Consider the following 27,865-nt stretch of genomic DNA (forward strand, 5'->3'; position numbering starts at 1 on the left):
GGCTTACAATTCATGTGTCATCATACTTTTCTTCCTTTCTAAAGAGTCTCCAGTAAAGCACTGCTAGATTTGTCTTTTGTTTAAATACATGGAAAGTGAAAAATAAAATGTTATATGCCACACAAAATCAATTCTTACATCTAATTTATCTTCAATGAAATCAAATAAGAATAATGGTGCTCAGAGCTTGCATTCCCAGAAACATTTTTTTTTAACTAAAAGAAGCATAAAAGGGTTTATTATCAAGTCAAAGAAGAAATCCTCAAGGAGCATAGATAAAGGGGCTACCAGCCTCCAGCCAGTTCTACTCACACTCATCTGAACTCTCACTGCTGGTGATAGGCCTATGGCGTTTCATCTTGGCGCATCCTGGGAAAGAGAACAACACTGAATGAAACAGTCCACATGTATCCACCCCAGAGAGCAGTCAATGCTGTCTCATAGATCCCAGAAGCAGCACAAAGCAGATCATGGAACATGAATGTTTCAGTCAAGAATATTCTCAAATGATCCACTGAAATGGGAAATGAATACTACCAATGTTTCTAATACAAAGTGTGCTGAAGATTGGGCAAGGACGTATATTATTAGTCTTAGCAGGAAGCCCAATCCACAGGATATGACTGGTACTGCATTGGTTAGAGCCTTAGAAGTAGCCACATCAGAATTGCACAGTCTTGCTCCCAATGGTGTACGTGAGAGCTAAGTGTATGGTGGGCAGTGTTAGGCTGGGCCACAGCATCCATTGGTTTACTTAAGAGATGGGGTTAGAGATAGAACTGACCCAGCAATTGCAACTACCAGTGTGTGTATAAGCTGGCATGCGTGACAGATCAGTTGGACCCAGTACTGGCACACACAGGAGTCAAGTCTTGGATCACCTCAGATGAGGTTTCTGTGAGGATCCCTCCAACTGCTAGACTCACAATTCTTACCATGGGGAGAATGGCAGGATCTGTGGACTGACTGTGGAGTACATGTGTCAGAACTGGGCCTCCTCAGTGACTAAGATGGAGCAGTGGACGGCATGCCCAGATGCACATGAAGGACATGGCAGTCCATTAGGGCCTGCAGGGGACATTTGGTACCACAGCAGAGGAAGGAGAGCAGAATAAATTGCTGAACTGCCCCAGCCAAGCACTGAGACAAATATCTGGGTGAATGAAGACTCTGGAGTAGACTGTGTCAGCAGACAGACCTTGGAATGATTTCCTCATCATTGGATCAGCAAGATGGACAGCATTTCACAATCATTGAAACCACTCGAGTGAAATTCAGAACAGGCCCATCAGGGACCCTGGGATGATATTGGGGTACCTTTCCCCATGCCTGCATACTGGGGCAGCAGGAAGGCTGGGTGTGGCTTCTCCCCTAATTTTCACCCTTCCCCCTAGATAGAGTAGGGAGATGGGGAAGATTTGAAAACAATGGTCTCACCCATACTCCCACAGTCCTTGACCCTTTCCACCCTGGTCAACTATATAAACAGCAAAAATAAAAATAAAATAAATAAACCTGCACAGTCATAAAAACAAACAAAACACAATATCAATGGGGGATATTGCCAGCAAGGAATGGCCAGTAAGGAAGCAGGAAAAGATAAAAGCAATTATCCAAAGTCAAACTGTCAAGGATCAAGGTTGAAAGGCATTAGGCATGGTTGTCTGAACAAACAAGTGAGGCACATCATACCTAAAGGTGCAATGGAAGTGGGCATTTGCCCTAGCAGTTAAGATGTTCATATCCCATGTCAGAGTGCCTGGGTTTGATACTGTCTCTGGATAATGACTCCAACTTTCTGCTCATGCAGACCCTTGGAGGGAGTAGTAACGGTGCAAGTAATTGGGTTCCTGCCATTCATGTGGGAGACCTGGATTGAGTTTTCAGGTCCTGCCTTTAGCCTTTGGCAACTGGGGAGTGAGTTAGCTCATGGAATTTTGTCTCTCAAGTATTTTTTTTAAAAAAGAAAACAAACAAACAAACAAACAAAGAGAATGACCATAGTTTTTTTCGCCTACGCTTTCTCATTCCTTCTCACTCTTCTTTGTCTCCATCTCCGAAACAAGTAGCCTAGTATAAAATTGTGATTATATGTACATTACAAGGAATGTTATAAAAAGTTCATATATTATATTGTAAATATTGAATAATGCTTTGGACTAAAACTTAATGTCAAGTGTCCCCTGAATGCGGCCAATGACAGAAAAAAAAAAAGATATAATTAAGTTCTTCAATGACCAAGGAAGTGATAAAAATATAAGCTAGGAAAGACAGTGAAACAGTGAGTGAGACTTTTAGGTGCCACAGTATTTTAAAAAATGATACTAGAAGCTATAATCATTTTACATGGGATAAAGGTGAGGGATAATGCCTCCATATCACCTCCAATCTTCTGAGGAAGTAGAAACCCAAGTACATGACTACTGAGCAATTATGAAGCACAACAACAGATTGCATGTTAAAGCTTACAGAGTCTCACTTCTGACATGATAGCTCCGCAACTCACTCTAAAGCCTCCTGAAATGATCCCAAGGGTTTACAGCAAATGAAGTGGTATTTAGTCAAGAAAATCAACAAAAACTCAGTCATAAAAAGAGTTTATGGTATGTGGACCTAGTTTCATCCCCTCCATCTTCTCTCTCAGCAAACTTGTATGGTCAAGAACACAACACACCTCATCCTCAGCTCCCATTTGGAAACCTTTATTTCTGGGAAGTGCAGCATATCAGTATTCTTCATTTTGCTCCCAAACACCTGCTGTTGAGGCTAAGTTTCAGGCAAATGTGACTGTAAGTTGAGGGCTCTCTTCTACTCAGCCCCCAGGCATGGGATAGAGGCCATGCCTTGTGTATGGTGTTACCAGGAATACTGATGGTTTGGTTTTCCTGACCTCAAGTCGTGGTATAGACTTTATTATTCTTTTATTCTTTTCATATATATATATATATATATCAAATTTAAAAAGCAGATTTACAAGAGAAAAGGAGAGAAAGATATTCCATCTGCTGGTTCATTCCCTAGATGGATGCAACTGCTGGAGCTGGGCTGGTCTGAAGCTGGGAGCCTGGAACTTTTTCTGGGTCTGTCATGTGGACACAGGGGCCCAAGGAGTTAGGTCAGCTTCTGCTGCTTTCACAGGCACATCAGCAGAGAGCTGGGTTGGAGGTGGAGCAGCCAAGACTCGAACTAGCACCTATACAGGATGCTGATGATCCAGGTGGAGGCTTAACCTACTATGCTACAGTGACAGCGCATGTGGGGTAGGACTTCTGTATCAGGAGAGGCAAACTTAGGAGATCTCAGGTTACCACTCCTTCTCTTGCAACAGAGCTGGAGCTCAGATTTTATTCCCCAGGAAGAGAGATAGGACGTAAGAATAGAAGGTACCAATTCTACCCACAATGGAACTGATCTTTTTGCAAATGAGTGTGGAGAATTTCAAACCTAGGCTGGTTTATATGCTAGAAAGAACCAGGTAAAGAGAGGAATCTTTACAGTTCAGAAAAAAAATTCATATGCTTATCTTAGGAATCACATCTTCAAAAGAACCCTTATTTGACTGGATCAGTTTAAGGAGCAATTTATGCCACAGGACATTATTAATAACAGCAAAGCAATCATCTAGCAAATCGTGTAACTTAAAATCTGGTTGTGTTCAAGGAAGACAAAGAGAGCCTTACCCAAACCACTGGCACCCTAGATGACATAAACCTTGCATCCTGGGCCTGGTGTGATGACTCAGTGGCTACATCCTCACCATGCACGCCCTGGGATCCCATGTGGGCGCTGGTTTGTGTCCCAGCTGCTTCACTTCCCTTCCAGATCCCTGCTTGTGGTCTAGGAAAGCAGTATAAGACAGTCCAAAGTCTTGGGACCCTGCAGCCACACGGGAGGCCAGAAAAAGCTCCTAGATCCAGACTGGCTCAGATCTGCTGTTGCAGCCACTTGGGGAGTGAACCAGCAGATAGATCTTTCTCTCTGTCTCTCCTTCTCTCTGTAAATCTGCCTTTCCAATAAAAAAAAAATACATCTTTTTTTTTTTTAAAAGCTTACATCCCTGAGAATAGTATCAGTGTCTTCACACTGCAGGGTGTTGGTGGAATTGAGTAAATAGATTTCAATAAAATAAGTCCATCACTAAATAAACAGGCAAACAAAGAGTACTGGTGAAGGGGGATCAGTGTTCTAATGCCCAGTTTCCAACAACAAAAATGAGACGTGCAGAAATGGGAAAATACAACCTTTACACTTGGCAAAAAACAACAAAATGACAAGTAACAGAAAGCTAGCAAGAGCAACCAGATATCAGACTTAAAAGATAAAGACTTCAAATTAGCTATATAAATGTATTCAAAACACATTTCTTGTCAAACAGAGAATATCAACAAAGAAATAGAAAATATAAATAAAAACTAAACCAAAAGAAAATTCTGCAGTTGAAAAGCACAACTGTAAAGTCACTAAAGATCCTCAGCAGGAAATTTGAACTGGCAGCAGAAAGAACTTACAAACTTCAAACAGAACAAGAGATAGAAAAAAACAAAAACAAAGAATGAACAGTCTCAGAAATGCAGGACGCGATTAAGTACTACATATATTAAATGGGAGTACCAAGAAGAGAGCGACAGAGCAGCAGAAAATATATATTTGAAAAACTACAAATTTATTGAAAAATATAATTTATGTTATTAGAAACCCAATGAACTCCAAGTAGGATAAACACAAAGATCTGTAATAAACCATAAGTACAATGACTAAAAGCTAAAAAAATAAGGAGTAAATGAGAACCGCAATAAGCTTAACAGTTGACTTTTTCCAGAAACAAGAGAAATCAAAGGCAGTGGAATAACATATTCAAAGTGCCCTGTGGCAATGGTTGCAGGTATGAATCACTGTCATACATTAAGTGGATGAATATATGGTCTGGTCAACAAAGCTGTTATTAAAAAAAAACAAATCAGACCACCACAAATACTGGGATCATTAAGACTATATTTGTCCTGCTGTGAATTAGGAAACCTAAGAGTAACCCTTCCTCACCTAACTTCTTGAACCATGCTTAGATTTGTAACACATCTTAATCAAAAAGTAACCATCACAATTAATGTGGGAATTTAAACAGAAATAAAAGTAATGCATTTCTATTCCCTACTGAACACACAAATAAACAAGGAGTAGCACTGCATATGTTTGATAACAGGGATATTCCACATACTCATCCCACTTAAAATCCTAAAAGGGGGATTTTCTAAAATATTTATTAGCCCTTCTAATGTTGTAGTAATAGATGACCACATACAGTAGGTTAAAATGGAAGAAACATTATTTTTTAAGTTTCATTGGGTTAAAATTTAGATGCCAGCAGGGCTTCGTTTCTTTATCTAGGGAAGAATTAACTTCCTTGCTTGTTTAGGCATTCACATCCTCTGAATTCTGGCTATATTCCTAGGCTTTCAAAGCCAACAACACTGTATCTCTTGGCTTCTGTCATCCCATCTTAACTCTCTCTTGCACTTTTCTTCTACTTTTGAGGATTTTTGTGATTATACCAGGCCCACCCAGATAATTCAGATAATTTTCCTATTTTAAACCATTATTGATTATTGATCAATAATGATCCCACTTCCCCTTTACCATGTACCCTAATATATTTATTTATAGGTGACAGGGATTAGGACATGTATATTTTGGGGAAATCATTATTTTGCTTATCATAACCTAACATTTTTCACTTACTAAAAATGAATATATTCCCATACAAGTTATGTCCAATATATTTCTGAGAAAAGTAGAAAAGTAATTTAACTAAGGAAAGAGTGCATTTTCAACAAATGATGTTACAATAAGAGGCAAACAAAGAAAATGAACCTTGGGCCCAGCACATTAGCCTAGTGGCTAATTCCTTGCCTGCCTTGCATGTGCCAGGATCCCCGCTGCTCCACTTCCCATCCAGCTCCCTGCTTGTGGCCTGGGAAAGCAGTCAAGGATGGCCCAAGGCCTTGGGACCCTGCAACCATGTGGGAGACCTGGAAAAGCTCCGGGCTCCTGGCTTCAGATTGGCTCAGCTCTGCCATTGCAGCCACTTGGGGACTAAACCAGCAGACAGAGGTTTCTCTCTGTCTCATCTTCTCTCCATTAATCTGACCTGCCTTTCCAATGAAAAAATAAATAAATCTTTTTAAAAAAGAAAATGAATGTCAATAGACACCATACCTTCCACAGAATTTAATTTAATGAAACAGGCAATCGGGCCCAGTGCAGTAGCCTAGCGGCTAAAGTCCTCGCCTTGAACGTGCAAGGATCCCATATGGGCGCCAGTTCTAATCCCCGCTGCTCTACTTCCCGTCCAGCTCCCTGCCTGTGGCCTGGGAAAGCAGTCGAGGACGGCCCAATGCTTTAGGATCCTGCACCCGCGTGGGAGACACGGAAGAGGTTCCTGGCTCCTGGCTCCAGATTAGCACAGAACCGGCCGTTGCGCTCACTTGGGCGGTGAATCATTGGATGGAAGATCTTCCTCTCTATCTCTCCTCCTCTCTGTATATCTGATTTTGTAATAAAAATAAATCTAAAAAAAAAAAAAAAAGAAGAAACAGGCAAGTGTCACACACTCCAGATGTTGCATTCCTGCATTTCTGTTTCTAGCACCTTTACAGACAATAAACACAAACTAGAAATAACTGAGATGTTTTCCAATAAATGAATGGTTAAATAATCTGTGGTATTATACTATTAAATACTATTTAGCAATAAAAGGAATAAATACTGATACATGATACAACATGTAGGACAAATATACAACAGATTTTAAAACAATATAAAGAACATTGTATCTAGTGAAAGAAGTTTTACATAAGACAACTTACTGTTATGATTTCATTTATATGACATGTGCAGAACAGGCATATCTACAGAGCTTAGACATATACTTGTGGTTGTCTAGATTGGGGGTGTGACTGGGGACTGGCTGCAAACATGTACAAGGCTTCTTTTTGGGGGTGATGAACACATTCTTATTTTGGACAAAATAAGTTCTTCACTCTATAATATTCTGTTATTTAAATGAAAGATCTGCCAAATTGTTTATGACAAAAAGAGATTTTTGAGATTCTAAAATGTCCTGCTCTTTAAACTATTATAATAAGAACCATTTTTAAAAGTTACAGATTGAAGCAAAAAAAGTATTATCAATGGAGTCTTGGAAACAGATCATCTAAAGCCAGTTACTACAGTCCCAGCAAAGAACTTCAGAATTGAAAACAAAGCAAACTAATTTCTGGGTTGGGGTGTTAAAAATTCACTGATCTGTTCCTGTCCATTTCTATTTCTCTGTCCACTGCTGTTTTGATTATTGTAAAAAAAATAACAGAATAGTAAATGTCAGAATGAACTCATAATGGTAAGATATGTCTATTATTTTTAATCACAACAGTCCTATAATACTATCAGCAGCCATTTTACAGATGAGGCAATTGGGGTTCAGAAATGGTGAAGTAGCATGCTAGGAGCCACATGGCTGGCCACCAGAGGGCAGAGCTGGAAGGTACAGTGAGTGAGAAGGAGCACTTCAGTTGACCTTGATGCCTGACAGGCTGGAGGGATGGCACGAGGAATGCAGCCTCTTCTAAGCCCAGTCTCCTCAGGATCCCCTGTGAGGTCCACAGCATTCTGGCTATAGTCTATCAGACCTCAGAAGCTGCTGCTCCCTTGCCTCCCAATCATCTTGCACATGGTATGCCATGTGAGGCCACAAACATATCTTGTTTCATACTTGCTGGTCTTTGTATGGGGCATTTCCTTCTGCCTACGATTCCCCGGAATACCCTGATAAACTCATTTCCCTATTATTTTGCTGGATTCCTTCTATGAATCTCTTCAGACAACCCTCCCCCGTAAGTATTACTTTATGTTCTATGTAATTCTGCAAAAAGCACTAATATTGTGAACAATTCTTCACATGGTCAGCCCCGCCAATATAACCCAAGTATCTTGAAAGCATGGACTATGTAATATTCATCTCTTGTCTCCAGCTCTCAGCAGTGTCCTGCACAAAATAAACATGAAAAAGGTAACAGACACTGTGGTGCACCACTCCTATCTCCTTCACCTAGCTAGTGTACTCAGCTCTTAGTGTACTCAGCTCCCAGCTACTTACTGTTTGCGATCTGCTAATGGTTTACAGGAACAGCCTCCAACCCCCACCAGCAAAAACTAGGGATTGCCCTTTTCCGGCATCTCTGTTAGTGTAATCATCAGCCAGTAACTGTTCTACTCTCCTTCTCCCCCTGCCCACCAGTATCCTAAACAGGCAAATGTTAGGTTTTTCCAAGGTCTTACTTGTTTCTTGTGAAATCACTCCTTAATAAATAGTGTACATGTGAATACCATTTCAGTTCTGCTTCTAGGCATCCATATTTAAGAAAACATGTCAATCTTTATTAATTAGTACATTTAAAAATTACCATATGAGAGAGTAAGTCCTACAGATCTACCATACAGCATAACGCCTATAGTTAACAACACTATATTACATACTTAAATAGTCAAACATATTTACCAGAAAATGAGAGGAAATTTTTGGAGGTAATGAACAATATGCTTATGGCATACATTGTGATGAGTTTCACAAGTGTATACTCATCTTCAAAGTATACATTAACTATGTACAGCTTTTTGTATGTCAGAGAGAGGAAAGGAAAACCCCTAGAAGGACTATCCCTCCCTAGCTTACCAGGTAGATGTGACAGTCCTGTCACAAATAGTCACTTAAGAATTAGAAGGGAAGGAGGTCTGATAAAGTCTATGATCATCAAAGTAAATCCTTGAGAAAAAAGAGCATAAAACAAGATAGAAGACAGATAAATTGCTTTTATCTGTATTGACAAAAAAATATTCTGGAATAAAATACTCTGTTAAATAAAACCATAAATAAGTATGGTGCCGTCTTGGAGTAACTTTTGTTGTGCCTCAATGCCTAATATGTGAGTATATAATTCAGTTGTTTTCTTGTCTTCTATTTAGGGTACAACTTTTAGAAAGGCGTTTTTTCCCTTATCTTCATAATATATCCCTTTGTTTTGAAAGAAATGAAATATGCAACAGACTTTACTTTGCACTCTGGAAAACAGTAATTTGATGAGTTTTCAGATTTTATTCCTAGAGTAATACCAAGCACATTTATTAAAAGCACACTGATTTAACGGTGATTAGTGAAAGAGCCAAAATACGAATGTCTGAGTTAAATGTCTCGTCTGGGTGAAATACCCTTTCAAAGGAGCACTATCTGTAGGTCAACCCAACTGGGGTGATTTGGACCTGGAATCTAAGTCTGCAGTCTTGTTGCTATTTGACTCCTTTAATATTCCTGCAGAACTGCACGTAGGCACAGGAAGACAAAAGTAATGAACTTAAACAGTCCTTTCCTCTCGTACAATACATCCATGAGACATACTTCTGAAATATATGTTCAGTGCAATGAACCTCTATTTACTGTCCTCTGTGGGACTATACAACAGCTTTACAAAATCATTTAAGGCTCAAACATATTCATTACCTATTACCCTGCAATTGTATTTCCAACTTTCATCTTTGAAAAATAATTCAAAACACAGAAAATGATTCATGAACAAAATTGTCCATTAAAACATAATAAAAAGTCATAACTGAAGAAGCAATCACAAAAGAGAAAAAAAATTAAAGGACACTAATAATGTGGTATTTTATCCAGTCACTTAAATACTGTAGTATATAGCAAAAATATTTATGGTAAAATGTTAAGTGAAATAAAACTGGGAAAATTTTGGTTTTATAGTAAAATTATATCCTTGAAATAAAATACATGGGAATACATAAAATACATGGGGTTCATAAATTAGTTTACTATTATCAGTTGAAGTGACGAATTTCTGAGTGATAAAAACATTCTTTCCATATTTTCCCAACCTCCAAGCTTTTATAATACACATACAGAACAGTTGTAATCAGAAAAATCTTTTAAGATTTCAAAGTATTTGTCCCCATGCCACCCCACAATGATGTATCTAACTAGGAATACTGAAATTGTCAAAGTAGCTGTTACTGTCATTCAAGATGAACATTAACCAGAGCTGGAAATAATCCAGAGAGGCATAGTGCAACCAATTGGTAGAGAAGACTCTATATCATGAAGATACTGCAAAAAGAAAATCTTGCAGTTTGGAAAAGCCAAAGATCAAGGTTCCCAAATGAAAAACAAAATTACACCCCAGAAAACATCTGGCAATATCTGGAGACATTTATTGGTGGTCACAATAGCTGGTATGACAGGCATCTAGGGGATAGGGGTCAGAAAGAATGTTGCTAAACATCCTACAAGGCACCGGATGATCCTTTACTGCACAGCCTTATCTGGCCTGAAATGTCAACAGTTTCAAGGTTGAGAAATCGTGTTCTAATGGAATGATGTAGAAATGGATAAGGCTCAAGAAGGTACAAAAGATGGACTGGAGTTTATTCATCCAATCACAGAATTAAGTAACAAAGGAGCTCTCCCCTGAAGCTCTCAAAAGACAATTTTATCAAAAGGAAAACAGGACTGTTTGTAATGCTTGGGGAACTTAGAGAACTCATCAGCTCTTGAAGTACAACAAAATGAAAATGTAAACAGGTTCAAGAAGGACTGAGATAAAACCAGGGAGGATAAATCCATGATGGTATTTAGAAGTAATCCTTAAGTAAAGAAGCATCTGAAAGTCCAGGTCCCTTACGCTTTCAGAAAAGAATCCTTAAGAGCCATTATCAGAAACAGACCAGAGCAATGCAATTCTTATATCCCTAAGAGTCAATTCCCGCCCTTGTGGTCAAGGAATCTCTCTCCCTCAAAGATTATTTAAACCAGAAACCATGAATGCTATAAATGTTTCTGCATTGGGGTAAACAATATTGGCAGACTATTTGAGTTCCAAGGCTTTTATGCAGAATTCACCCCCTCTACAAAACAATTCAGTCTACAACTGCTTCAATGTCATGGAAACAAAACTCTTCCCTTCAAGCCTGTTCACCTTGCTTATCTTTCATTTAAACCACATCTCAGTTGTTCAATGATTAAAGCCCTAAACATCTATCTAGAAACTAAGTAACCAAACCCCCCAAAATTAAAAAAAAATACTCTACTTATTCTGATTCACCTCACCAACACATCTCTATTAAAGATGACATATCAGAAGTTGAAGTAGATAAATTTTTCTGCATTTCCTAAAAGACTATTGCCTCATCATATTAAAGCTTGATTTTTAAGAATTAAGATAAGTCATATGATTCTTCAGTTTCCTGTGACCAGAGAGGAGTCTAGAAGTGATCTCTTTTCCAAAGTTCTCAAAGACATTAAAGATAAAGAAAAAAAAAAGAAAAAGCAAATTTATGTGGGAAGGTTCTTGCTATCAAGACAAGTATTTCAATGTCTCCCACAACTCTGGCTGTGACCAGGAGACAGCTGACCCTCTTTAACCGAGAAGCAATTGACCCTTTTTAGTTGGGAATTTCACATTCCTTAAGTAGAAAGCTCCTAGATGTGAATGTTAGGTTGAGAGCTGAATCTAAACCAGGGATAAGTAATTTATTTTCTGTAAAGAACCAGAGACAAAATATTTTTGGCTTTGTGCGTCATATGATCTCTGCTGCAACTACTCAAATCTGCCATTGTAGCATGACAACAGCCATAGACAGTACATAACCAAATGAGCATGGCTCTGTTCCAACAGAATGCTGATACTTATATTTGAATTTTATATATCTTAACGTGTCATCAATAGTATTCTTCCCTTGATTATTTTAAAATCATCCAAAAATGTAAAAACCATTCTGAATGCCTTGTAGCTTGTCAAAATAAGTAATAAGAGTTGGCTCATAGGCCAGTTTGTCAACTTCTGGTCTAAGCCACAAAGAAATTTTTTTCTTTCAATGAAAAAAAGAGAACATTTAAATTGGGAGCATAAAATTGAATTAACAGCTACCTAAAATTCTCTCCTTTCTGATCCCCAATTTCTCAGCTCGCTGTCTGGCCAATACAGATTTTACCTTGGATTTCCTATTTGGTAAGGTTATCTTGACATATTTTTAATGGACCTAGCCCACCCTAAATTAAACTTTGCTTTATGTCTTTGAGGAAAATAAAACCCTATTCCAGTAACTTTTGACTTAGCAATATATCTTCTTTAATTTTTGTACATATATTGAAAATTGGTAATTTTAAGAATCAAGAGATACATATGTAGAAATAGTCACTCCTTTTAAGGTAAAAAACCATTTGCAGGTAGACCCTCTTAATAAACAAATCAACAAGAATTTCTTTCACTATTAAACATGTAATTCTCCAGATAGAAACTCTAATTTCTTTCAAAAATAATAATTTTCTTTATATCCTATATGCTGTTGTGAGTTGCCTCCACACTGACAATTTCACCCACATGTATCCCTAATAGCATCATAACCATTACTTGATTGAAAGCAATCAAACTAATTAAATTTGAGGAGAAAAACTTTTATCCAAAATTTCAGTAAGAAAACAGGCATATAAGCCTCACATATATGGTGAAACTCAGAAACAATTCCAGACTTACTGAGCAAGTTCAAATCCACCACACACCAACAGTTAATATGCTAATAGAGGGCAGGCACTACATTGCCCACCAAAAAGGGGAAAAGGGAAAAACTGAGAAGCCAGTCTTTCAGCCCCCGCAGAGCCAGGGTCATAGGACCAGGTGCACCAGACACATTGTCAGTATGGTTTGGGTGATCACAGCCTAAAAGCTGGTAACCAATGATGTGTGACAAACCAATCAGAGGGGGCTTTCACAGTTAATACCAGAATCAATCAAGGTGGGGGTGTGGGTGTGAAGTGAAGGAGGATTGCTGTTAAACTACCCACGGTCAGAGCAATGCCCATGGTGAAGGAGCAGTCAGATATAGTAATCAGTGTACAGGCAGTACTGAATTTGAGGGCAACAAAAAATGAAGGAAAATGGCCTCAAATTTCCCTCAGGAGAAATGAAAGGACCTGGGAGATAGATGCCAATAGTAGATTAAATCCCTAGAAAATGTACCTGGCCTTCCTAGCAGAAGTTCTCAGCCCTCATTACACCTGGGAATTGTCTGAGGTGTTCATGAAACTCTTGCTGCTCAAATTACACCTGTTACCAATTAGATCAAGTCTCTTTTTTTATCAAAGAACCAGTTTCTAGATTCATTGTTTTTCTGTTTTCAATCACATTAACTTCTCTCTCTTTTATTTCCTTGCTCTGGGTTTATTTTTGCTCTTCCTTTTCTAGTTTCTTGAGGTAAAAGCTTATTCATTTGAGACCTCTCATCTTTTCCTCCTATAAGCATTTGGTGCTATAAATTTCCCTCTTAGAACAGATTTAAGTTATACCCCAGAAGCTTTTATACACTATATTTTCATTTACAGTCAGGTCAAACTTATTTTTCAGAAATTTCCCTTGAGACTTAGAGAAAAGTATATTGTTTATTTTTCAAGGTCTTAGTTTTCTGTAGTTTTTCCAGCTTGAGTTTCCACTTTGATTCCATTATAGCCAGAAAATATACTCTTAGGATTTCAGCTTTTTTGAATTTATTGAGGTTTTTTTATATGTCTGGGATATAGTCTATTTTTGTACATAATACATACTGCACTTGGAAAAATCAGTTTATAGAGTGGGCATTCTATAAATGTCACTTAAATCTGGTGGTGCTATTGATCTATTTCTCAATTTAGTTCTGCTGAATTTTGTTCATCTACTTTGAAGCTTTGTTATTTGCTATTATGCATTTTAAGATTACTATGTTTTGTTGGTGGATTGATCCTATGATAAATTCTGTTTGCTATGATGTCTAATTTATCTGATATTATTAGAGTCAATCTTTCTTTTGATTGGTGTTTTTATGGTGGCTCCCTTTTCTATCAATTTACTTTTAAACTCCCTGTATTATTATATTTACTTGGAATACAGTGAAATATGCCCATTCCATCTTGTCTAGAACAGAAACTGCCCCACACTATTTCTGCAACTCCTCAGTTTATCATCTCAAAATCTGTTATCTCAAAAGAAATTAATTGTTAAGAAAGCAAGCATATGATTAAAAAAAGGCAATTTATTCATGTTCCCAACATATTTGGATGCATTAAATTGTGAAAGGAAAGAAAATCATCCTATGGTCTTGTGAGACTTTAGCTTCCTGTATTCTTCTAGAGTAAGGAAACAGGATAAGATACAGATAAAACTCTGTGCAGGCATGGAGGTATTTGGGAGGCCGACTTCCTATCTGTGGCTCCCAATACTCCAAGCTGGTTAGTAACAAGGATGTGTATATATATATATATATATATATATATATATATATATATATATATATATATATATATATATAGTTTTCCTTAAAAAGAAATTCATTACAGCTAGTGTTACTGATTTTTCTTTGACAGTGTAAAGTTAATTTTCCAGTACTTGTATTTTCTCATCTGCCTGCTTGAATTTTAGTCATTTCTACTCCATATTAGCATTCCAAAGGGTTAATAGAATTTAAAACACATAATTTGAAAAGGTATAAAGCTCTAATTGATTAGCTCTATCACCTACTTCTGTAAAGAAATGATTACTGAGAAAGTTGGAAAGTACTGACTAAAATGTGGCTTTCTGAGAATTAGTCCAGTTTAGCCACTTATGCTGTTCATGCTTCAGTACCACTAGAAGGACAGATTTGGCTACAGATAAATACCTGAGTCACTCAGGAGAAAACTGCACAAATTACCTCTTCATTATTTCAAATGATAACTAAAGAGAGCACTAACGATTTAAGATGAGCACCAGGCAATGTGGCTGGAGTCTAATTAACTTCTCTTGGCCTTAGAAAACCAAATTCTGTATAAACTACAAAACATTCATAGAGGAAAAATCAGAAAAAAGCAAGCAGATTATTCTTTGTGCGTTTCTGTTATCCAAGTGTTTTTAATTATTCTGAATAACAACATTTTACACAATTGACAGATTTTAAACCCTCAAAATTTTGTTTTTTGAAACTTTTTACTATTATTATTTTATGATATAGTTCCATAGGTTCTGGGATTCTCCCCCGCCCCTCAACCCCTCAAACCCTCAAAATTTCAAACCAGTTATATTGCGAGGAGTATGTGACTACTTGGTCAAAAACACCTATGGGCCTAGCATATGGCTTACTGTTTTTCAGGATGAAAATTTTCTGAACCCTAAGTTTCAATATTTTCTTATCTGAGAATCTTTAGTTAATTTCATCCTTCAAGATCAAAGGCAAATAAAGCAAGCTGACCCAGTGATTCAACAGATCTCTGGAGAGCTGCCAGGCAAGGAAGGTGCACAAAATAATTCAATAGTTTATAATGCTTACAGCAACTTTGGGAAAACTGTTGAGAATTGAATACTCTTGAAAGCACTTAATTTATCCTTCTACACAGATGACCAGAAAACATTTAATCTCTGCTTAACGACTCCTGTGAGAGGCAGCTCACTACCCAAGAAGGCAATCTATTCCAATGTCTAAACAGTTCTAAATAATACATAAAGAAACACTTAACAAAAATCTGTCATTTAACTCCTGAGTTATATCTTGTTTTAAAAATTTTAAATTTATTTTGAAAGAGATCTCATTCTACAATAGTCGGGGCTGGGCCAGGCAGAAGGTAGGAACTCAATCTGGGTTTCCCACATCAGTGGCAAGGACCCAAGAGTGTGCATTAGCAGGAAGCTGTAATTTGGAGCTGGGATTCTAACACAGACACTTGATCTTACTTTTCTCTCCAGCTAATAATCAATTCCTTCCCCTTCTCTAGCAAACTCTTCAGAAAAATAGTCTATAATCTTTCTCCTTCATTTTTCTTGATCTCTCTTTAACTGGTTCACATCACATCAGAGTTGTTGAAAAGGACAGAAGACTATTTCCCAGCCCTCATCTCTAGGTGTGCTGCATTTACGATGCTGATTCCCGCCTCTGTTCCTTTTGAAACAACTTATTTGTCTTTATAAATGCGAAATAAGATACTTTTCTTCTTCTAACCAGCCTGTAATGATGGTGGTTCTCTGAAGTACCTCACCCACCTGCTTACAGATCCCAGAAACGCTGTCCAAGTCTAGAGCTTTTGCTAGACCTTGAAATTTGAAAGGAAGGGGGCTCGGCAGCATGGCCTAGTGGCTAAGGTCCTCGCCTTGATCCCATATGGCCGCTGGTTCTAATCCCGGCAGCTCCACTTCCTCTCTATCTCTCCTTCTCTCAGTATATCTGACTTTGTAATGAAAATAAAATAAATCTTAAAAAAAAAAAAGAAATTTGAAAGGAAGGGAGTGAGGAAAATAACTAAAAAAGAGAAGAGATACAAAGCGGCACTAAACAATAGTAAAACCACTATACCAATGCATGAGGGGGGAATTGGGTGCGATCCTGACAACCTCTTAACAGGAGGTCATGTGCGTGGAGCAGGGGGGCACTCCAGAGAGGAGCAGGTGGTAAGGAGGAAGCTTGGATCCCAACCAGGAAGACTCTCAGACCTTCACCACAAACTATTAATACGAGCAACAAGGACTATATCCCAACTGCCAAGGAGGCCACAGGGAATTGGATGCTCTCGGAGGCTGAGTACTCTGAGGTCACCCACCCGCAACCGGAGCTTCCGCAGGGGATGGAAGAAGTCCAAACACTACCGTGCAGAAACCAACGTCATCGGAAAGACAACCAGAACCCCTGAGCGGTCCGCAGAAACAGAAGAACAATAAACGTCCTTCGGGACCAGGGAGGAGAGCTTTCTCTGGTCCGAGCCTGGCTCCACCTCTGGACCCCCACCCTCCCTTGCAATGACCATCAGGATCGCTCCGAAAACCCCTCATTGCAAACAAACAATCATACAAACTAAAAAACCCTAAAATAAATAGACAAACAACAAAAAGTAGAGCTTGGAATCTGACAGGAAAGAGCTGGCGTGGATTGGCTCATGCCTCGCTGGGTGGGACACAAAGATTAGTCACTCCTCACCATGGTGTTGAGGATTTTCCTGCACACCCCCCCAAAAAAAATGTTCTGCACCTTAATTGTCGACAAATGTCTTGTTAGAGTTACAAGCCAGTCTAGATTATCCCAAAATCTGCCAAGATCAGCAAAATTATACTTCAACACAACAAATGGCTAAATACTAAAATGAAATAGATACGAGACAGCTGAATGGTGGTACCTTATAGCCATTTTAAGGTATATAGCAGCCGGTCCTGTATATAAACTAAAATTGAAATGTCAATGAGCTAATCATAGGATGTGGTTAAGAACTTGCTTTTTTTTTTTTTTTTTTAACATACTGGTTACTCAAAACCATGTCAATTCCATAATGTTGCAAATTGCTGTTGATGTTATATTGGGACTCTTAATTGACTGGGATGATATTCTACCAGCTCTAACTTCGGACCAGAAATGGTCTCCCCAAGAAACTGTTCAACCCATCTGGACAATAAGTAGCTGGACTCTATGCTTGGTATACGTTTGCAAGGAAAGAATCTTGATTGAATTTGAACTGTAATACTGCATCAAGGTGGAGGAATCTACCAGGGGGGAGGGGCGTGGGGAGGGATGGGGGATTCTCAGAGCCTATGAAACTGTCACATAATGCAAAATAATTAATTTTTTTAAAAAAAGAAAAAGTTAAAAAAAAAAAAGAGAGAGAAGAGATAGGAGCAGAAAAGGGAAAAACATTCGGCCTACCGGAAACATCCATCAGCACTGTGGTGGTTGGCTTCTCTCCAGTGGTTCTTCCTCCCTTCTACTACTCCCAGTTGATATCTTCCTCTTACAGTCATGAAATCTAGAAAAATCTCTTAATGCACATCCTAGAATATCCACTTAAGTATTAAATCTTGCCAAATTAACCTCTGAAATTTTCTTCTAAATCAATTTTCCCTTCCCATCTTAGCTATCATTTTCTCAGTTTAGGATCTATTTCCTTAAAGTACAACAAGAGCTTCCTTTCCTTATACTCCAGTATAAGGAGTCTTAGTACTCCTTATACTGTTTCCATCAAATTCATTCTCTATCCAACAGCCAGAGACCTGGACCGATAGCTAAAGCTCTAACTGGACCATGTCACATGCTCATTGTTCTTAGAATGTTTTCAAGGTTCTCATCAAGCTCAACATGACCTTCCACAATTAAGCTATACATCCTTATTCAGCATGATTCCTAACTACACTCTACTCTTTTTTATGCTCAGCTAGCAATGAACCCTTGCAATTCCCTCTCTCATATTCCACATACCTCTAACTTCCCTCTGCCTGGAAGGTCCTCTTGTTTCCTCTTTTAAAACACATAAACTCATCTTACAAAGCTCAACAAACATATTACCTCATCTAGGAGGCTCTAAGTTTAAGTTTTACAAATCCTATATAATCTTTTAGCTCAAAGGTCTGCAAAATAGAGCATATAGGCTAAATCTAGCTCACTGTTTATTCCTGGCTAGCCTTGAAACTAGCAATGGTTTCTAAAATTTTAAATGGTTGAAAAAATAAAAAAGAACATTTTGTGACACATAAAGCTATGTGATTTTATATTTCAGTGTCTATAAAGTTTTATTGGAACATTCATGAACATTTATTTATGTTGTTCTAGTAACAAACTGCTGTAGAATTTAGTAGCATAAAATAAGCATCATTTTGTCACATAAGAATTCAAAGAGCCAGGAATTCAGACAAAGAACAGTAGGGATGGCTTTTTTTTTTTTTTCTACTCTACATGTACGGGATCTCAGATGGGAAGATTCAAATAGCTGGGGTCATCTGTTTTTTTTTTTTCTTTCACTGACACTTTCGACTATAATGGCTGGCCTTTGTGGAGGCTATTTCCAGAGCACCTACATGAGATCTATACAGCATGCATGACTCAGGGTAATCAGTCTTCTTATATGGCAGCTCAGGAGTTCCATCATTAATTCCAACGAATAAGACAGAAGCTGCATTGCCATTACGACTAGACTCAGAAGTTACATACTCTATTGTATTGACATAACGACTAGTTCACCCAGATTAAGTTGAAGGAGACATGGGCTCCAATCTGAGGCATATCAAAGGATTTGTAGTTATGTTTAATTTAATTAAAAGTTCATTTGAAGGGAAGAGCGCAGGGAGAGACCTTTCATCCACTGGTTCATTCCCTAAATGTCAGAAGAGCCAATGCTGGGCAAAGTGAAAGTCTGGAGGCCAGAATTCCATCCATTGCTCCCACAGGGGTGTCAGGGACTGAAGTACTTGACCCATCACCTACTTGTTGCCTTGCAACATGCTCATTGGTAGGAAACTGGATAACAAGCAGAGTCAGGACTCAATACGGATGCCGGTAACCTAACTGGCAGCTCAACTACAGTGCCACAATATCCAATTCCTGCAGCCATGTTTTAAATCTATATTTATGGGTATTACACCATTTTGCAGCAAGGATTCAGGATTAATGACTAATTAAAAATGTAACACATGGGCCAGGTGCGGTAGCCTAGTGACTAACATCCTCACCTTGCAAGTGCTGGGATCCCATATGGGCACTGGTTTGTGTTCCAGTGGCCCTGTTTCCCATCCAGCTCCCTGCTTGTGGCCTGGGAAAGCAGTCGAGGACGGCCCAAAGCCTTGGGACCCTGCACCCATGTGGGAGACCCAGAAGAGGCTCCAGGCTCCTGGCTTCAGATTGGCTCAGCTCCAGCCATTGCAGCCACTTGCGTAGTTAATCAATGAAGATCTTTCCTCTCTGTCAGAAGATCTTTCCTCTCTGTCTCTTCTCCTCTCTGTATATCTGACTTTCCAATTAAAATAAGTAAATCTTTAAAAAATAATAAAAATCAAAATGCAAGACATTTATGGATATCAGAACATCAAACTTTCAAAAAATTGAGCCTCATAAAAGGACTGTCACCACGGTCCTGAAAACATGAACAATTTTAATACTTCCTGTTTTGTGTCTGATTAGTCTTTTATCCTTCCTGATCTTTAACTCTGAATATACAGAACACATATATTTTAAAATGTTACAAGAGCCTTTAAGGAATGGGATACATATTTGTGTGATAGCAAAAAGACCCCAATTCTTCACTCTTGAATTTGACTGATGTCCTGCTTGAATCTGATTGGCCTTGTGACCTTCCCTAGAGCAACAGAACACAGTAGAGGCCTTGCTATATCTATTCATTCTTGGTTCCTTATTAGTTACCATGAAAACAAACCTAGGCTAGGCTGCTGCAAGATGAAAAAAATGTGTGGCCCGGTCTTCCTACCACCTAAGACCACCCTGGTTTAAACCCAACCAATCCCTAAAGGGAATTACCAGTTGTTCTATAGTTGACCCTAAGTGTAAGTAAGGGAGACTGAGAACAGGAGAACTGGTTAGAAGGATCCAGCCCAAATGTGGATCCACAGAATAAACTAAATAAATGTAAGAAGTGATAGTTATACAGCAAAAATCAATTGATACAATTTGGAAGGTTGTTTTAAGGATGAACTTTAGAATGGCAATTTCATTACACACCTTTCCTATTAAACCAAATCACTTTAGACAATGGTTAATTCTTCAAATAGCCACCATGCTGAGATTCCTTAAGGAAGGCATTCCAGTTAATGCCAAGATGATGCAGTGGTCAAATATCTGACTCAAAAACAGCAGCCTGTAATAGCAGCCATAAAAATGGCAAGTGTCAATCTCTCTCCATGTCTTTCATGCTATCTGATGCATGGCAGCCATGAGGTACCTTTCCCATCAGAGAAAAGTTCCACCTATAGCTAGCAGTTACCTAAATAACTAGAATGTCACAGTAACACATTACAGAACCCCTAAGGGCCCATCTGAGGAATTTTAAGCTCTTTAACATTGCTATTAGAATCTCTATTCTCTTTAATTATAATGCATATTACTTTATTTAGACCAGCGTTGCCCTTCAATACATTCCAGTAGAGATAGGGCAGATATCAAGCCAAAAGACTAATCATACACATGTATCTTGAAATAATTTTTACAAACACTCATATATTAAAACTCACACATCCAATTATAGGGTAACTTCTAAGAGACCATCTAGGGAGCAAATATTTATACTGACAGTAAACACTTCTCAAAAATACTTATGATTCTTTTTGGAGGGGGATTAATTTGCCTTCTGTTTCTTTGGCATTTCATATTCCTTTGAATAAGGTTAATGGAAGCAATTTTTTTTCCTTTCAGAGTTAATTTGATTTTTGAAACCAATCAAATACTATTCAAAATCCACTCAAGTAAAGATGCAATTGAGGAGTGTGAAACCAAGTTTAGTCAGCAAGCTGAGAAAAAAAAAAAAAAAAACCCTGCAAGCCTGATTTATAACACCAATTCTTCTGTCATTAGCTGGCATGTTGAAGTTCCAAATGCACAAAAAACTTACAACAGCTCCCTACAGCTCACAAAGCAGATTTCAAGGCTGTATATCCAGCATGCAAAGTACTGCACAATGTGGCAACAGCTACTTTTCCAGTCTTATTTTCCTTGAATGGTCTCTCCAGGAAAGCTGCGCCTCCTCACATGTCCTGGTGCTTTCTCAAATTCATTTATCTGTTCTGACCCCTCATCCGGACCACTCTCCGAGTTTATGTCTTCAGTCTATATTCCCCATACAGTGTTCAACATTATACAGGACTCAAGTAAATATTCACTAAATGAACAAAATGAATGATTAATTCCTCAGGTGGCTCATAAAAATGGTTTTGAAGTTAATTCCAAAAAGAAGAGCTCAAAAAAAAATTCTGAGAAAATAAATAGCTAGCTTTCAGCATGCATTTTGAAGATGTTCTGAAATGTTGGAAAAGCAATTGCTTTGAAGTCATGCCTAATAACTGCCTATGAAACCAAAAATGAACTAAAATTCCAGGTCACTTCAATCTACTCAGACCATGGATCACAACACCATTACTTTGTAGATAGTAGACCATGGGGTTTGGGATTTCTCTGGGATTCTCTCAAAGAGAGAAGTTAAACACAAATTAAAACAAATACTACTTTAATAAGAGGTGGATGTACCAAATTATTATAAATGAGAATATTTTCAAAGAATTTGTATTGTGAAATGAGTTTATATTAGGTTGAACCACAGAAACACTGTACATAAAAATATTTGAGTATTAGCAGTTTCATACAGTCTAATAGTATGGGATTTTACTCTCAAAAATACGAGAGAAAAGCCTTTTTCCTTTGCGTCTCTCCTTTTATGTTCAAAGCTTTCACCTACTCTAGAGAACTTCAATTCCTATAAACTTTTGAGAGTGTACAATAAACAAAGAAATGTATAAAGCCTCTCTTGTAAATACTTTTTTTTCTTCTTTAGTTCAAAACAGTTTCCTTTAGGGGTTGTATTACACTTAACAGACTCAAGATAATTGGCTTGTGGGTCCCCAGTGTGATATTAGGTCTCTCTACCTATATCTCAAATTTCTAGGTCAAATCTGAACACCCGCATGCCATGTTCTATTTGCACACTGCAAATAGGCCATCACACCCAGAATTCTTTAGTGTTATTTAATTCAAGAGGAGGTTGCTGACAAAAAGGCGTTCTGATCATTACTATGAGGGTGGGCTTAGTGGCGTGTGTGTGTGTGTGTGTGTGTGTGTGTGTACCTGCACGCACAGGCGGGAAGGTTGCTTGATTTTATTCTAGTTTCTTCAGCTTTTCCTGCCTTAGAGTTGGAACCAGATGGCTAGACTATCATCCCTGAGTCTCTTGTCAGTCAGAGCAGGAAAAGCCTCATAGACAGGATTCCTAGCCCTACATGTGTGACTAGAATGGTGAGGCAGTTTCCCTCCCTCTTCCTGGGCAGCCACAAGACCCTGCGAGGAGGCACAGGTGCTTTGACTAACTGGCACACACCCAGGCCACAGCTGACACCACAAGGTCAGAACAGAGGCTCAATTTTAATCCTTCGGAGACACCATTTCAGAGATTGGCTAATACACAGACATGTAATCAGTGTAAGGCTTTTTGTGTGCTCATGTGGTCTTAAGCTGGTGAATTTTCTGCATTAATATTTTTAGAATTGTCTGCATAGAAATTTTTAGAATCACTCAAGACAAGTGTAAATGCAATCTTTTTTATGGTAAATGTTATTTCATGAAAAACACTGCATACATAATTTCAGCTTCAATGGTCAGAAGATCCTGTGCTTTCAAGCTTACTGTTAGAAATGCAAAACAGGGACAGCAAAACTCCATCATCCCGCCTCTGTTCCCTCAGTACAGGATGTTTTCCTCCTTCAAAGGATTTTTAATAAGATCTTTCATCCAATATATATTATATGCCCAGCTTTCTCTATTTTCCCAAGAAGATTATTGCAGTCTAATTAAGTTTTCCCTTAGGAAACACTACTCCTGACACATAAAAAAGACAAAACAATGATAGCAAATTGTGGAAACAGGAATATTTCAGTTTTACTAACTGAAAAACTATAAATAAATAAATAAATAAATAAATAAGCCAAAACTATCTCTCACATATTAATATGCACGGATTTGAAATATTCCCAATTCACAAGAGACTGGTAGGTAAAAAGTTCTTTGTTCACTTATTGTCTTTCCTGTGTTCTAAAATCAAAACCCTACATTCCTACTGTGACAGCTGACAGCATCATAGTCACCTAAAAACAAGTTCAGATGCTTGTTTTTGTATGACCTATCTCAGAAGTCAAGCCAAGGAGGAACTGATTCTCACATGTTCACTCTCACAAGGCCCACAGAAGAACTCCATCAAGGTTTAATGAAGGCACTGGGGCTCAAATTTGGAAATCTGAATGCTAAATCAATTTTTTTGCCCATCATCATACTATTTTTATTATGGTGGCTGTGTAAGTTTTAATCTAATAAACTACTCTCACAAATTTTCCTGATTTGGAGGTGTCTTCTTTTTTTTTTTTTCTAAATGGGAACCTGTTCACAATATTCAGCATAAATTCCTCCTATCACTCCCTAATGCTCACAGACTTCCTTGTAGGTCTTTAGCTTAACAGAACAAGTCAGTGCTGCCACTAGAGAGCCTCTCCCTGCCCTGCTTTCTCACCAGGCTCATTCTCTCCACAAGCAAGTATTGAGCAAATATTTAACAATGGTTTTGAAAGCATTAGGGCTCCCCAATATAATCCCAGGTTCTCTTATTCACTAGGAAGGATTCACAGGTTTCAGTTTATATTTATACTCGTGTCTACAATTTATTACAGTTTAGAGGATACAAACCAAAATCAGTCAAGGAAAAAGGTTCATGGGATGCAGTCTAGAGGAGACCAGGCACAAAAGTCCAAGAGTCCTCTTTCAGTGTATACACAGTACATGCCTAATTCACCTAGCAACAAGTTGTGACCACCCATGTGAAATGCTATTAGAGAAGCTCATTAGAGACTCAGCATCCAGGGATTTCATGGGTTTGAGGGGAAGCTTGTCACATAGCATCTTGTACCTGGTGCATACCAAATTCCACACTCCAAGCAAGCAAACTAGCAGGTATTCAGCATAAATCACACTGTCTGTATAAACAGCTCAGTCACAATGAGCCTCCCTTATCAGTTCTGGGAATGGCAGGAACCCTCCTGAAAATCAAGATCCCAGATGCCATTCCACAGTCAACCTTGTAAGCAAGCTTTGAAAGTCAGACCTGCTATGATAACATTTTTTTAAAGTGTGTAATAGGATCTAAGAAAACTTCAGTCATCACATTATATTTGTGTATATGTATGGGGTATAAGTACATAACTTGACATATGCACACATGTGTAACAATCAAATCAGGGTAGTTAGCATTTTCATCTACTTAAATATCATTTTGATGTGTTGTGTAGAAACAGAAAAGTTGGTCTCATAGCAGAGCAGAACAGTGGTCACTAGAGACTAGCAAAGGTAAAGGTATGGGGGATGAACAGAGGACAGGCAAGTGTTAAACTACATTTAGATAGAAGAAACTAGTTTTAGTATTCTGTGGCACAGCAGATAACAACAGCTTACAAAAACATGTTGCTTTTGCACAGATGCCAATCATTATGGCTGGCAATCCACATGTCCTGACCAGATCTGGATGGGCTAAACAAACCATGATATTGCTCAAGCAACGAACTAATGGAACAGAAATGGAAGAACACTTCACTGTCTCCCAGAGGCAAGAAGAAAGGGACAGTAAGCACTGTTGCCTGGAAGAGGCAATGTATGAGCTAGGTTTGGACATGCAACAGATTTTGTGGTGTGTCTAGATTTTAATGTCAATGAAGTAAGTGAGTTTGTTTAGTTAGCTAAATTTCAGGAAGTGAGTTACCTATGTGGACCAGGGCTACTAATCACTTTTATTTGCTGCTTAAACTTTGTATGGTTTCAAACCACTTGCAAACCATGTGGCTCTGTCAAAGATGGTGTCAACTTACTTCCCTGCAGCTGCATCTATTAATTCTGTCTTCAGTCTCTAGAAGCAACCATCCAGGCCTCATTTTAGTGCCTGGAGTATGCTTCTTTCTGCATCCAAGGCTCTTTGTACTTTCCTCCCACATCCTTTACTCTAGACTGCTCACCATCACCCTACCCCACGTTAATGTAACTCTCACTCATGCCAGCTTTCCTTTACCTGCCCAGACTAGCTCAGGATCCCTAACATCTGCTCTCCAGCATTAGTATCTGTGAATACACTAAAGTCCAATTTTTGCATTTCTACTTCAAAAGATAGAGAACATGTGAACTCTTGTTTACTCTGGCAAAACCAAACCCTAGATGATACTTAGGATATAGTAGGGATTCAAAAAATTTCTGCATGAAGAGTAAGGTCTCACTCTCAGTCCATGTGATCTGAGGGAGTACAACCTCACTCAACACATACATATCTCCTGGGTCTAAGGGACATGATGACCCTGGCAAGATCAACAAAGTACCCAAGACTTTCCACATAAGTATCTGAAAAGAGGCAATGATTTGCTGTAGATGCTCTGCCTCAGTAAAACGAAATCAGAGGAAAGCAGGGGTGAGTGTTTGGACTAGCAGTTAAGATGCCAAAGGCCTAGATGAGAGTACTTGCATTCTATATCCAGCTATGGTTCTTGACTCCAGTTTAACGCTAATGCAGACCTTGGGAGACAGTGGTAGTAAGTCACATAACTGGGTCCCTGCCACTCACATGGGAGATCTGGGTTGAGTTTCCAGATCTTCACCTTTACCTGGGCATTATGGGCATTTATGGATTAAACCAGCAGATGAGCACTCTCTGCACCTCTGTGTCGTTCCAATTTCAGCATATGTGCTACCGAAGTGAGCAACTCTCTGTATCTCAAATAAACACACATAAAACCAAAAACAAACAAAAAGGATAGCAAAGGCGAGGGAAGAAGATCCAGGGCTGCATGAGTGACTAGATATAGCCTCTCCTACAGACAGCAGCTCATGAACTAGCAGTAAACTCTGTTTTTATTCCTTAGGCTAATTTAAGTTGGGGTTCTGACATGTGTAACTTTAGAGTTCTTACATAAAAATTACAACTAGAATTAGACACCTAGATGATTCCAAAGAACAAGAGAAAGACTGTCATCTGCAAGCACATCTTGTAATGAGCTGAGCTTAATTACTATGTCAATTAATTCCATAATGATGTAAATTTTTGCTGATGGTATGTTGGAGCTTTCAATTGACTGGGATGATACTCTGCTGGCTCTGTCTTCAGACCAGAGAGGGTATATCTAAGAAGGCGTTGAACTTGACTGGACAATAAGATGCTGGACTCTATGTTTGGTATACGCTTGCAATGGGGGAATCTCAACTGAACTTGAGCTGTGGTTATGCAACAAGGTGGAGGAATCCACCATGGTGGGAGGGTTTGGGGAGGGGTGGGAGAACCCAAGTATCTATGTAACTGTGTCACATAATACAATGTAATTAATGAAGTTAAATAATAAATAATTAAAAAAAAAAGAAAAAAAAATAATTCAATTAGAACAAGTTTGATTCTAGCATAAGGAGAAGACTATGTGCTGGGGAGTAGAACAAAGGCATCCTGGCTGGTTTTTACCCTAAAACACTTACTCATGGAAATTCACAGAAGCCAGAATGCTATAAAAGAGGCAAAATTCTCTCATATTTTCATATGTGTGTGTGTGTATAAATTATTCCAATAAAGATCATGAATAGTAACTCAAACTAAATTACACACATTAATAATGCATTGACTGGAAAAAACTCAGGAAAAGATACAATAGTGGGGGTTAATGTTGTGGTAGAGGAGGTTACGCCACCCCTTATGATGCCAGGATCCCACATCACAGGGCTGGTTTGAACACCAGCTCTTCTCCACTGCTCCAATTCCCCCCCTAAGGTGCCTATGAAAGGAGCAGAAAATGGCCTGAATAGTTTGGTTCTTGTCACTCACTGGTTCGTTCCCCAAATGCCAGAGCATCCAAGGGTGGGACAGTACCTAAGTCAAGAGCCAGAAACTCCATCCTGATCTCCCAAATGAGTGGCAAGGCAAGAAGCACTTGGACTGTTTTCTGTTACCTTTCCAGATACATTAGTAGGGAGCTGATCAGAAGTGGAGTAACTGGAACTTCAACCAGTTTCTGTAATGGGATGCCAGGGTTGCAGGTGGTGACTTAATCTGTGCCAAAAGGCCAGCACTTCAATTCATCTATCAAGAAAATTATTTACAGAACCAGTATATGTAGAGGTTGCTGACAAGGGCTATGAGGATTTTCCTGTTGATAAGCTAAACAATTCAGGCTGCAGGCAGTTGAATTAGAAGTAATGTGTTTTATGGTAGAACACAGAGTTTGGCCCGGTCTTATTCAAAACTGATTGGTAATAGATAAATTTAGGATCACTGACT

The 27,865-nt window shown here is 38.5% G+C and overlaps 1 protein-coding gene across 4 annotated transcripts in view; it reads right to left on the reverse strand.

Annotated features, from left to right (window-relative positions):
- Window positions 1-27,865, reverse strand: part of JADE3 (jade family PHD finger 3) — a 131,810-nt gene that overhangs the window by 64,763 nt on the left and 39,182 nt on the right. For all 4 annotated transcript variants that reach the window (XM_058659220.1, XM_058659218.1, XM_058659219.1 and 1 more), the window contains exon 2: window positions 313-369. In XM_058659220.1, coding sequence (XP_058515203.1) covers window positions 313-358 — 46 coding nt within the window. In that variant the 5' untranslated portion in view covers window positions 359-369. The remainder of the gene's footprint in view (window positions 1-312; window positions 370-27,865) is intronic.

This window comes from Ochotona princeps, chromosome X, assembly GCF_030435755.1.
Source record: "Ochotona princeps isolate mOchPri1 chromosome X, mOchPri1.hap1, whole genome shotgun sequence".
Taxonomy (NCBI): Eukaryota; Metazoa; Chordata; class Mammalia; order Lagomorpha; family Ochotonidae; genus Ochotona; species Ochotona princeps.